The sequence below is a fragment of the Ruditapes philippinarum genome, unplaced genomic scaffold, assembly GCF_026571515.1.
Source record: "Ruditapes philippinarum isolate M1 unplaced genomic scaffold, ASM2657151v2 ctg7215_1_1_1_1, whole genome shotgun sequence".
NCBI classification, from domain to species: Eukaryota; Metazoa; Mollusca; class Bivalvia; order Venerida; family Veneridae; genus Ruditapes; species Ruditapes philippinarum.
Genome location: NW_026857081.1, coordinates 40,092 through 53,840, shown reverse-complemented (window position 1 = coordinate 53,840; position 13,749 = coordinate 40,092). Strand labels below are relative to the sequence as shown.

At 33.4% G+C, this 13,749-nt stretch overlaps 1 protein-coding gene across 1 annotated transcript; it reads right to left on the bottom strand.

Moving 5' to 3' along the window:
* Positions 1 to 6,243: 6,243 nt before the first annotated feature.
* On the bottom strand, positions 6,244 to 11,235 carry LOC132748702 (multiple epidermal growth factor-like domains protein 11). Its single transcript, XM_060738316.1, has 5 exons — positions 11,178 to 11,235; positions 9,139 to 10,476; positions 8,423 to 8,525; positions 7,621 to 7,715; positions 6,244 to 7,455 (listed from the first exon to the last, which is right to left on the bottom strand). Exons 1-5 carry the CDS (start codon positions 11,233 to 11,235, stop codon positions 6,701 to 6,703), a joined length of 2,349 nt encoding a protein of 782 aa, XP_060594299.1. The 3' UTR covers positions 6,244 to 6,700.
* Positions 11,236 to 13,749: the final 2,514 nt, after the last annotated feature.

The window sequence follows — 13,749 nt, the reverse complement described above, 5'->3', positions numbered from 1 at the left end:
CTATACTGTGTCGGTGTGACGTAAAACACAATAAAAAAAACAAACATATGTTTAAATCTAAATACTATATATCTAATACTGTAATGCGCATGTCCATTATCTTCTCGCCACTTGTATACTTGTAACATTCAGTGGTCATTAAACGATAGAACTAGCAACAAGTGTCTTTGTTATATATTACAAGTGCACGCTCTGTAAATAGACCAGAGTAAATGATGTATTTTGTACAAGTCGTAATAACATGTCTGTTCTGTTGTGTTCTGGAGGTATTGACATGTCATGATCCCTAACCAACGTTCCTAACTCTGACATTTTTTTGATTCAATTATGGTTGTTTATGAAGCCATACATACAATATTTTAGTAATTACACTTTCTTATACCAATATATCTGGTATGAATTTTACTGATACATATGTCTCTTTTATACAAAATTGAAATGTCAATATTCAAGACTCATAACAATGTCATTTGTTTCGAATGAAATTTTCCTCTTCGTTAATTCTTACATTATCCAGGTTCTTGTTTCCAATCAAACACTGGCAATAACCGAGCGCGCTGTCCTATTGACAGCTCGTGTTTGAATCTATTTTACTTGGTTGTATGAGAATGCGTCTATTGCGCCCCTAAACATATACTACAAGTGTTACTAAATAAGCCGGGTAAGGAACGCTTTTGTAAAATGACTTTAAGTATGCGACACGACCCCTCGGCCATATCAACAAATTTGAACAATACATATTACAACAGGTCACGTTGTTTCTGATGTATAGGCCATCTACCCAATTGATAAATCCTCACTCGTTACTTTTTTAATAACCAATAAACAATATATTTAATCACAAACATTGACATGCGCTCTTTTGAAAACAAATATATTGTGGGTGAGATTCTTTTTGTAATCCATAAATATGATAATCAGAATAACATGAGGGGCCAAGTAGGGAACTATATATGCATAGAAAGCATTTCTAATGATAAAGAAAACCATGCTTACATTCTCTACGGTGTTGCTCATCCGTGAATCTCGGAATAAAAAAAATGAGCACCGGATGTTGTACGATGTTGCAGTTGAGTTGTGATTGCTCATGGGTCTGATATGAGAAGGGTCAGTGAATTTGTTTACGTTAATGTTCAAATAAGTCATTAAAGTGATAGACATAGATCTGAGGACATTACATTCTAGCCCACTAGGTAAAAAGCTGTGTTCGAAGTCCATTTGTTCATTATTCTATTAGGAGATTTTTGAATCACATTTATTTAGGCATCTAGCTCAGAAAGAGGAAATGCCTATCCAGCCTTTAATGATTATAAATTCGATAGTCAGAAAAGGGATGCAGACAAATTGATGTTTACATTCTTAGAGCGCAAATACATTCTCTACTGCTGAGAGAAAATGGGAAGATGAATTTGAATGATAATTTTTAACTGGAAATGCATTTATAGACTCCCTTTTAATATTACAAAGGAATTCAAATTTATAATGGTTTCAGTATACAGTTACCCAAAGGATACCGATAACCAATTATCTTTTACATAAAATGAGAATAAATGAGAATAAAAGATGTTAATACATGTTCTTTCTGCAGCAACCTGAAACTATAAAACATTTATTTTGGTATTACCAGTTAAGTTCTTCTTTCTGGGGAGATATAAAATCATCGATAAATTTAAAATGTACAAATGTGAACACACAGTAACCTTAACAGATAATATAGTATTGGCAATGAACACTTATATAATGCAACATTGAATTTAATTCAACTTTTTATGTCGTTCATCTTTTGAGAACAGTATTATATCATTTAAAAACAACAACATATGTAGATAAATATAATTAATATATACATGTATATTTAAAAAAATTGTTGTAGATCTATTGTTATAGTCTATATTTTTTCAAAGATTTTCAGATTAATATTTTTTTCAGCTGAAATAGTTTTGTTACTAGCTATTCCCGCCAGTCTCCGGATAAGCTCCAAATACGAATAATCGGCGAGGTGTTCCGAAATTAAAGGAGCAACTCGGTCATATACATGTTATAGACCCTATTACAAATAGAGCTTGTGGTATTGAAGCTATAGTTTGTGGTTTTCTCTAGTAATTTGTGGTTTTCCATATAATTTATCCAGTTTAAAATATTAAAAACGCAACTAACCACTGTTTCCTTTGACTTAAGAAACTATACCCTTAAGTATACTTATCGTATGTCCCAGAGTATACTGTAAATGCACATTTTTCATAACTATATGTTTGTTTGTTTATTGTCATGAAAATGTTTTATAGGTATAATGCGATATCCAGGTTTAATTTTTTTATTATATACAAATGTATGTGAATATAATGTAGATATTGTATATTGTATACATATGCTTAAGGGGCGTCCGTGGCCGAGTGGTTAAGGTCGTTGACTTCAAACCACTTACCCCTCAACGCTGTGCGTTCGAATCCCGACAAGGACTTTGGATTCTTTCCGTGAGGAAGCTATCCAGCTAGCTTACGGGACGTCGGTGGTTCTACTCCACCAGTAAAGAAATGACCTATACTGTGTCGGTGTGACGTAAAACACAATAAAAAAAAACAAACATATGTTTAATCTAAATACTATATATCTAATACTGTAATGCGCATGTCCATTATCTTCTCGCCACTTGTATACTTGTAACATTCAGTGGTCATTAAACGATAGAACTAGCAACAAGTGTCTTTGTTATATATTACAAGTGCACGCTCTGTAAATAGACCAGAGTAAATGATGTATTTTGTACAAGTCGTAATAACATGTCTGTTCTGTTGTGTTCTGGAGGTATTGACATGTCATGATCCCTAACCAACGTTCCTAACTCTGACATTTTTTTGATTCAGTTATGGTTGTTTGTGAAGCCAGACATTCAATATTAAAGTAATTGCAATTGAATGTCACTTTCTTATACCAACATATCTGGTATGTATTTTACTGATATAAGACTCTTTGTAAGTATACAAAATTCAAATGTCAATATTCAAGACTCATAACTATGTCATTTGTTTCGACTTCGTTATTTCTTACATTATCCAGGTTCTTGTTTCCAATCAAGCACTGACACTAGTCGAGCGCGCTGTCCTATTGACAGCTCGTGTTTGAATCTATTTTACTTGGTTGTATGAGAATGCGTCTATTGCGCCCCTAAACATATACTACAAGTGTTACTAAATAAGCCGGGTAAGGAACGCTTTTGTAAAATGACTTTAAGTATGCGACACGACCCCTCGGCCATATCAACAAATTTGAACAATACATATTACAACAGGTCACGTTGTTTCTGATGTATAGGCCATCTACCCAATTGATAAATCCTCACTCGTTACTTTTTTAATAACCAATAAACAATATATTTTACCAGAAACATTGACATGCGCTCTTTTGAAAACAAATATATTGTGGGTGAGATTCTTTTTGTAATCCATAAATATGATAATCAGAATAACATGAGGGGTCAAGTAGGGAACTATATATGCATAGAAAGCATTTCTAATGATAAAGAAAACCATGCTTACATTCTCTACGGTGTTGCTCATCCGTGAATCTCGGAATAAAAAAATGAGCACCGGATGTTGTTGCGATGTTGTACGATGTTGTAGTTGAACTGTGATTGCTCATGGGTCTGATATGAGAAGGGTCAGTGAATTTGTATGAGTTTACGTTAATGTTCAAATAAGTCATTAAATTGATATTAAGGATATAGATCTGAGGACATTACATTCTAGCCCATTAGGTAAATGCTGTGTTCGAAGTCCATTTGTTCATTGTTCTTTTAGGAGATTTTTGAATCACATTTTTTTAGGCATCTAGCTCAGAAAGAGGAAATGCCTATCCAGCCTTTAATGATTATAAAATCGATAGCAAGAAAAAAGTGATGCAGACAAATTTATGATTATATTCCTAGAGCAAATACATACTCTATGGCCGAGAGAAAATGGGATGATGAATTTGAATGATAATTTTAATGGAAATGCATTTATAGACTCCCTTTTAATATTACAAAGGAATTCAAATTTATAATGGTTTCAGTATACAGTTACCCAAAGGATACCGATAACCAATTATCTTTTACATAAAATGAGAATAAATGAGAATAAAAGATGTTAATACATGTTCTTTCTGCAACAACCTGAAACTATAAAACATTTATTTTGGCATTGCCAGTTAAGTTCTTCTTTCTGGGAAGATATTAAATCATCGATAAATTTAAAATGTACAAATGTGAACACACAGTGAACCTTAACAGATAATATAGTCTTGGCAATGAACACTTATATAATGCAACATTGAATTTAATTCAACTTTTTATGGCGTTCATCTTTTGAGAACAGTATTATATAATTTAAAAACAACAACAAAATAGGATTTTTCAGTTTGACAATTTTATGGGGCAAATATGATTAATTGCTGCCTAATCGAGACTTATATTTTAACATCAATTATTTAGACTTGATCCACTCGGAACTTCACCCACTTCCCTTTTTTTGTTTCTTTTTCTCTTGAACACATTTTATGACATTTAGTCCTTATGTTATCATTGCATAAAGTATTCATGACCAGAGTTGAACACTAATATTAAGATAAAAGGAGTTGTTTCCCTTGTGTTGATGACAATTTTTTTTCTCCTTTTTAGCTCGACTTTTCTATGAAAAGGGGAGCTATCCTACTCGCCCCGGCGTCGGCGTCGGCGTCGGCGTTAGCGTTGGCGTCACACCTTGGTTAAGTTTTTCGTACCACCCCACTTTATTTCAGAAGTATTACAAGTATGGCTTTGAAACTTACCATACTTGTTCACCATCATAACCTCCATCTACAGACAAGAGTACATAACTCTGTCAAGGTTTTTGACAGAATTATGGCCCTTTTTTGACTTAGAAAGTGTATTGAGCTTGGTTAAGTTTTTTGTACCACCTCACTTTATTTCAAAACCATTGGAGGTATTGCTTTGAAACTGACCATACTTGTTTACCATCACGACCTTCATCAACAGACAAGAGGACATAACTCTGTCAAGGTTTTTGACAGAATTATGCCCCTTTTTGACTTAGAAAATACATTGAATATGGGTAAAATCCACTTATTGCCTTAACCCTTTGAGATATTGCTTTGAAACTTTTAATGCTATTTCACATCATTACCCCCATCTGTACGCAAGAGAAGGTAACTCTGTCAAGGATTTGTTTTAAAAATTAAGGCCTTTTATCGACTTAGAATCTTGGTTAAGTTTTTAGTACCAGTCCACTTTTTGACTGAACTGTTTGAGATATTAGTTTGAAAGTTGGAATACTTGTTTACAATCATGATTCCCAAACATGTCCAGGAGAAGGTAATTCTGTCAAAGATTTTATTTGAATTATGGCCCTTAACTGTCAATGTTTTGTATTATAGGCAAGCACTAAAAAAGTCGAGCGCGCTGTCTTACGGACAGCTCTTGTTTATAATATTGTAATGTAATTACTTCTAAAAAGAAATCTTTTTCTAATGTAATATTAAAAATAGGTATGACAGTAATAACGTTTTACAATATTGGTAAGATAATACTATTGAATTACTTTCTTTATAATCTTGTTTGTAGAATCTTAAAAGAAATATTTTGTTCCTTGTATATCTCTATATATTGTATGTTTTTGCGTAAATGTTTTGTATTGTGAAAAAAAAATCCGTTTGTACATCGTTTGGTTGGTAAGCCATATGTTGTTTTATATGACAAGGAAAAGATATAAAGATACAGTTACAGATGCAACAGTGCAGGTTTAAGCGTTTCATAAAATTGGACAGATCACATACTTAATTGATGGCATGTTGTTGTAAACGATTTCGTAACACTTATCTCTGTTGGTGCCAGCAAACGTAGATACTACCAAATTCTTGAGCCTCTGTTAGATACATATTGAAATTAGATTAGGCTTTATTCCAATTTGCAGGGCTGTAGGTGTCTCTTTAATGAAGTTAGTTTTTTTTTAAATTGTAATATATATTTGATTTGTATTGCTGATGTGATAGGTTTAAACCTTTTGTGTATATATATATATCGTTCTTGGTACTCTTTTAAAAACGCTTTAGAAATTAGTAAATAACTTATTTGTGAAATTTTCATTATTCTATTAGGAGATTTTTGAATCAATTATTTTTGGGCATCTAGCTAAAAGTAATTAGTAAATAAATTATTTGTTAAATTTTCATTAATATACTAACTGGTGCAAAAGACAAAAACAAAACAAAAAAGCACATATTATTTATGTTTCATTAAGATAGGATATGTACATGATAAGAGATTGACTAATTAGAGCAGTGGAAATTAATTGTCAAACATGACTCAATTAATCATTATATACTTTCTATCTTATTTATTTTCCTGTTAAACAACGTCTGTATTGTTTTGTGATGAACAATGTTGCTGGTCCAGAGGTGGCATACACTCATGAGAAGCATTATTTCCGGTAGAATTGTCAGCTTTTTATTTTCATTTATATAATACAAACTGTAAGATAATACATGAAGAAAAAAAATGAAATTTCAAAACAATTCAAGAGATAGTATATGTTTAACAAAAGTGCTTCAAAACACGTAATAACTATCAAAACTGTCATGTAACATTTTAGGTCAATTTGTTCATCAATATCATACAATATAAAGTATTTTACATATCAAACAGAATCATACAAAACAGCAAGTACTACTAGCAGATTGGGTGTAAATAATCATTTTGGTCACTCTCGTTGCTAGATGAAAGTTTTAAATCAGGACGATTTTGCTTCCAATCTTGCTGTTTTCCAATACACATCTCCATTGACCTTGTCAAAAAATCTCCATCGGTTTTAGACATATTCATGTCAATATAATTACATTCCTGGGTATCTATCTGTTCACTGATAGAATTTTTAAAGCCGTATAGTGCACGAGGGATATCATTCAAATCCATTGGACGGATACTGCCACAATTTTTTAAGAGACCTTCCATAACGTCATTTGGTGCGTTTGATACCGCAGTTCTTGGAGGAAGTTGTGGTAGGGGAGTTCTTGAGTTCATGACTGTTAAATATGTCAGGTCCGTATACTCATTGTTCTGAGTTCCTGTGTCAATCAATTTACCATAATGGTCACCTCTGCTTGTATTGCATCTAGAAAAGCTTGCATTATCGAGTCGAGAATCAACCATTATATCCAAATTAACATCTTCATCCATAACGTCATTTGGTGCGTTTGATACCGCAGTTCTTGGAGGAAGTTGTGGTATGGGAGTTCTTGAATTCATGACTGTTAAATATGTCAGGTCCGTATACTCATTGTTCTGAGTTCCTGTGTCAATCAATTTACCATAATGGTCACCTCTGCTTGTATTGCATCTAGAAAAGCTTGCATTATCGAGTCGAGAATCAACCATTATATCCAAATCAACATCTTCATTCATACAATTTGTAAGTATGGCCATCTCTGAAAGGACACAAAATAAATATTACACAGAATAAGAAATGCAGAATGCAATCATAGAACTGGGTCTAAAGAGGAAACAGATATTCGAACAATTTTGATTGGAATTATAAATTCAAAATACATCCAGTCAAACATATACAATGCATTAAGTAACTTTTATCGTACCATCTGTATTCTCACAAATTTCGTCATAAATTGATTCAACATTTTCTTTTGTGGAATTGTTTATATTTCTCCTTCGTCGTGGACACACCGCATATCTGAAATAAGAAGTAAGAGCCACGTGTATAAAAGTACGGTGGTTAAAATGCAGGTGGTAATTATAAGAACGAATTGAACATATTACCGATTCTGTGAATGTACAATATTCTTTTTTTATCATATACTTATAAGTGAAATATTGAGAAATATTGATAAAATAAAATGCGTATTCTTCATTTTCCGTTTTTTCACTGCAGTGAAGCATATTTTCTGTATTTTCACTGTAATGAAACATATTTTCCGTATTTTCACTGGTGTCTTGTCAGACTACTTTCTGCTAAATTCGGCCAATATACAAACTTTAAGGGAAAGTCTTTCAAACTGTGATGTCACAAAGGTGAAAATTGTATATAATAGATAGAAAATTCAAGTTTTCTCCTATAAATACAGGATTTATGTTCATCTTGTGCTATGAAAATTATCATATTTCACTTGTGGCTACCGCCACTCATTAAATATTTATTTTCATATCACTCGATGAAAATAAACACTGTATTTATAGAAAAAAACATAAATATCCTCTGTATAACAAAAAGTTCTAATTTCAAACATAAATCACATATTTAGTCCCTTGTACGCCGCTTCCTCGTTTAGTTTAAAACAAGAGCTCACCTTAACGATAGAAGAGAAAATGATTCCAGAAAATCTAATAGAAAATAACATATTTTAGATTGTGGTTGAATATAAATCATGCGCTTTTTCTTACCGTATGGCGACGGACACTACAAAGAAAATCGAGAACACTATTAAAGCCCCAGCGATACCAGCGTTTGTAACTATAACCATTGAACCAAAATCGGTCTGCATTGCTTAAATTATAAAAAAGGTAGTAACTTATAATTAAAGTCAAAATTATTAAAAACAATGATAGGAGTGCATATAATTATGTTTAATATGTGTGTATGTATCTTAAAAGGTACAATGCCGATAAATTGGAAAGAAAAACTTCATGAGTGTAATAACGTTTGTTTAATATATAAATGACTGTTGAAAATGTATAACAAAAAGTTGTGGGCATAAACATTTTTGATCATGTGATACCAGGTAATATCGGATGGATACTTCTTGCTGTTGCTGGGTTGTAGAGGTAGGTAATATGACGAATTTTCAGCTTTACTGATGGAGGAAGACATCAGGTGCCCCTCTGTGAATTGTTTCCGGCACGAGTGCGCACCAGAGTAGAACCAACGACGTTCTATAAGCTATCTGGACAGTTTACTCACATGAACAAACCCAAAGTCCCGAGTGTGATTGGAATCTAAAGCGGTAAGGTGCAAGTGTTTAAAAGTTATCAACAATAACGGACACCCCTTTTGGGTGGATACGTTTACTATTTTAATATAAAAAGTATGCTTCGAATAATGTGCGTTGTCATTTATATTTTATGAGGTATTATTTATATGTTTATATTTTTCATCTTACTTTCATTACAAAAGAGCCCCTCGTATCCAGTCTCGCAACCGAGTATACACCACGATGTATGTCTGTCACACGAGTTGTCTTTGCATTTTCCAATACAGCTTCTTAAACAGTTTGTACCATTAATACTATCTAAACATTCATTATCACACAATCCAGATTCTCTTGAGCACGATCTGTTAGCACACTTCATGCTGCACGCGTCTTGACAACTATCCCCAAACCAACCAGATTCACACCCGACATCACAATACCCCGACGATATATTACACGACTGATTGAGACAAGTATCGCTACAAGCAAGTGTGCAGTTCAAGCCATACCATCCTTTAATACACCCGTTCATACACTGGCCCGTACTTTGATTGCAAGTAGTATTAGACCAATATACGCTACAATTCATATCGCATCTCTCACCATACACACCAGGGATACAACCATATATACATTGGCCACTCTCTTTGTCACACTTGCTTGTGTTTGCTATTGGATCAAAACAGCTTGGGCTGCATTCTTTTTCACAGTCTTTACCAAAGAAACCATTAAAACAAGATGTGTTACATTTTTCACTTGTACTGTTACACTTCACCACGACGTCTTGCGTATGAGCCAGACAATTTTCGCACTTATCATTACAAGTTTGACCAAAATATCCGTCAGCACATCCATTGTTGCATGTTCCTCCATCAATATTGCAGACAATATCTCCTTTACTGTCAGGAAAACAATGTCCACATGTTTTATTGCAATAAATTGTCCCATACCACCCATTTGAACACTTTAGGCATCGATAAGTATACTGATCACATTCAATACATGAATCACTCTCTAGACAATCTAAGTTACACATGCTTCCTCTTTTCCCTTTGATACAACCTTTCGTACACGTCCCATTCTCATTGCACCATTCAGACGAATTTCCCTCTTTTAAACAGTTTGGACTGCATTGACAAGAACTACCCTGCCATTCATTTTTGCAAGAGGTACACAAATCAGGAGATTTACAGCTTTCACAATTAACAGGGCATTCATTCTGACATGACGATCCAAAGTATCCTGTCTTACACTTAGTACAATTAATCAAATCAATACATGAGTCACAGTTTTGTGGACATTGTTTACAGGTACCGTTTAAAATATACTCAGTTTTTGAACATCCAAAGCAAAAATCTTTGTCAAACTTTTTGAAACTTTTTCTGAGATATGAATCACTGCATATTGAACACGTAGAATCATTGTAATTGCATTTGTGCTCACATTGTTCTCCAAACCAGCCCAACGTGCATACAGAGCATTCTTTAGGAGTTGTACAGTGTCTGCAGTGCTCAATGGGACAATCACCTATTAATTAAAATGTCAACAACCATTAAGGATTAACATTTAGAATAAAATGTTTAAAAGCTGTAAATAAACGACAATGGTTTTGGTTTAAATACACAACGACAGTGTTTAGTAATAATGAAAATTCAAAGGAAAAGAGTTACATCGTGAATAAAACATGTTTTAGTTTTAATTCTTGTAACTGCACAATATAATAAATGTTAAATTTTGATTAAACCGGTGCTAGGAACGCTTGGAAGATTGAATTTACACTGCCGTACATGAACAGGCTCAGTCAAAGCGAAAAGAATCATTTTTGCAGTTTTTTACAATACAAGTAGTTTAGAAAAAAATGTACATTATAAAATGATAATATCATTAAGACATGCTTATTGTGAAGACACATTCGTGCACAAATGACCCATATTATTATTTTACATCGACATAGTTGTATTGATTGATGATTGTGTAGATGTATCTCAGAAAATCCATGTGTTAGGAAAATAAACTACATGAGGTTGATACACGTATATATTGTAATTTGCACAGCAATTATAAAGATTAGATTAACCCAAAATTTGGTTAAATAACAATGCTAGTGTCTATGTATTGAAGGCACTTCACTCACATTGGACAACCTTCAACATTTTCATATTTCACTGATTTTATATCATAGCACTAGTCAATGACAAAGTAGAAAAAGATATTCAATTTTGTGTTACCTGCATCGTCTAATTTCACATATTGTAACGTGATAAGTATAAGCCATCTCAGATCCATATTCTAATATCCAACTTAACTTAAATGACTTTGAATAAAAGATTAACACTGTCTGGGAAAAGAACTTTAAACAAAACAATATATTTGTCAGTTCCTGTGATGCGTCATGCACAATGTCACACACTTGCGAAAAACAAACAATTTTTAACAGAAGCTTTTACTTCCGCACCACGAGAACAATAGCAAGATGGCAGGCACAATGTTTTCTATTATGATAATTATATCTTTACATAAACTTCCATATAATATTTAACCTATATTCCAATTACTAAACCCTAACGAGAGTTCTACAATTCCTTATTAGGCGGTTAGGTTGGGTTGGGGTCAATACAATATCTTTTGCATTGCAGTTTTCAACATGAGACAACGATTCAACACGTGTTCTTTAAATACAGCCTTGGAATGCAGACAAAGGTTTGCATGAACCTTTGGTACAATATTGAATTTCTAGATGTTCGCACAATTTTAAACATATATAAATGAACATGAATTGTCCTGTCAGTGATGAATAAAATAGAGAGATATAAGAATCCCTAAAAAAAAAGCCCAACACGGCAAAATTTATGTTGCAGGCTCGGTTTGATTGAGCCTGTTCATGGACGGTACTGTCAAGTGCAAACTACCGTCCACGCCCCTAGCACCGCTTCAAGCAGAATTCAACATTTATCATGAACTGATAAAATTTAGAATTTTGAAACATCCGCAGATGTGTTCATATGGCGGTTATCATGGAACCTTCAATGTGACACATTAGTGTCATTCCATGAAAAGCGGCATATGGTCCCCAAGTAAAAACATGCATGTGCCCTAAACGAGAAAACAATGGGCGGAACTAAATAAAATGGAATTTTGAAAGGGGATCTAAGGTTATGAAGCCTGCATATCACAGATATGACGTCAAAAGACAAATTTAAAAAGCAGGCCACATATCCTAAGGGTGATTCAACATTATTCAAGTAAGGAATACTGGAACCACCCAACAAAAAAGATGCCGAATAGAAAGAACTAAAATACCACAAGCACAACAATTGTGTCGTGCTGAACGATCTTTAAGGGATCGGAAATATAACATCCCTGATTGAATGTACGCGGCGACTTTTTACGGCCTCCACAATCGAGTCTGTGACGAGCTTTATACCATTTTCATGAATTAAAATGACATGCCAATAAATGTGAGATTCTTTTAATCATACGATTAAATGCCATGCGATTTATCAAAAATAACTTGATTTGATGTTTTACGCAAGTCTTTGTACGACGATGTTAAAGAACACGTATGTTAAATAGATAAAATGTAATAAATAAACGGCAAACAAGCGATTTCATGTGATATTGGTTCTAAATTTAAAGAACGTAGAAAATGTATTCACTAGAAAGAAATTCAAATGTGCAAACTTGAAATGCATGGAAAAGCAATGATCGTTTTGTAACATTTACGTTATTTGCATCAATGTCATGTTTTTATCGTACCATGAGATTTAACCAAGCTTAATTTTTTTAATAACGGTTTAATGTGGTCAATGCAAACACAGCTGCTATTGGATTCTTCTTTTTTAATATGCTACTCAATTTTTACTAATGTTTAAGTGTGAATATTTTCGGCAATAGTAAGATACCGTCGGACAAATAATTTTTAATGTTTAAAGTTTTATCAATTTGATTGAGATAACAAATTTAACCTTTTTTTATTAATTTGCATAAGTAATGTATGAGAAAAGAGGAAGATCGCCTATTTCCATTATGTTTGGACATACAACTTACTTTGACAACTTCATGTAGGTTTGTTCACAGGGTTAGTCTCAGAAGCAGGTGTGTGACTCATTGCTAAAGACAAATGTTTTGATACGCCTTCTCATGCCCCCATGAGATAGGTTGCACACTTCCTCTGCAGGTAGTGCTAGACCAGCCGAGCCTTGTTGTCGCGCCCATGATTGCCTATTTAAATGAATTGATCGCTCAATATCCCGGCATGACCAGTCAATGTACCTCTATTTACCACATGTCTTCCCTCAGCATAAGTGACCCACTTCCGTATCTGTCAACAATACAGAATTCTTGACCAACATAAATGTCTATTAAAGTCGTTCACAATGAATCGTCAACAAAGTGCCATTATTTCGTAAAACTGATTCAATCATGAAGTCATGACAATATGCACGAGTAAATGTTAGGACAAACATGACAATATGCACGAGTGAATGTTAAGACAAAAAGGATAACAAAAACCACAGACAAATTGCCACAACTCTGTCTAAATAATAAAATCACAAAATAACATCAGTAAATGTCAGAGCATGCCAAAGCACAGAATAAAAGTTTGGTTCCCTTCAGAAATTTAGATGACTTTATACGCAGAGGAGTATTGCATTACACGTACGTATTGAAAAACAACAACAAAGGGGTAAAGGTCCATTTTCTGTCAAAAATATTAATATAAAAAATCCGTACAAAATGCACCAGAACACTTGGTGAGGAGTTCTATATAGATTTGGTTTAAATACCTTGAAAAATATG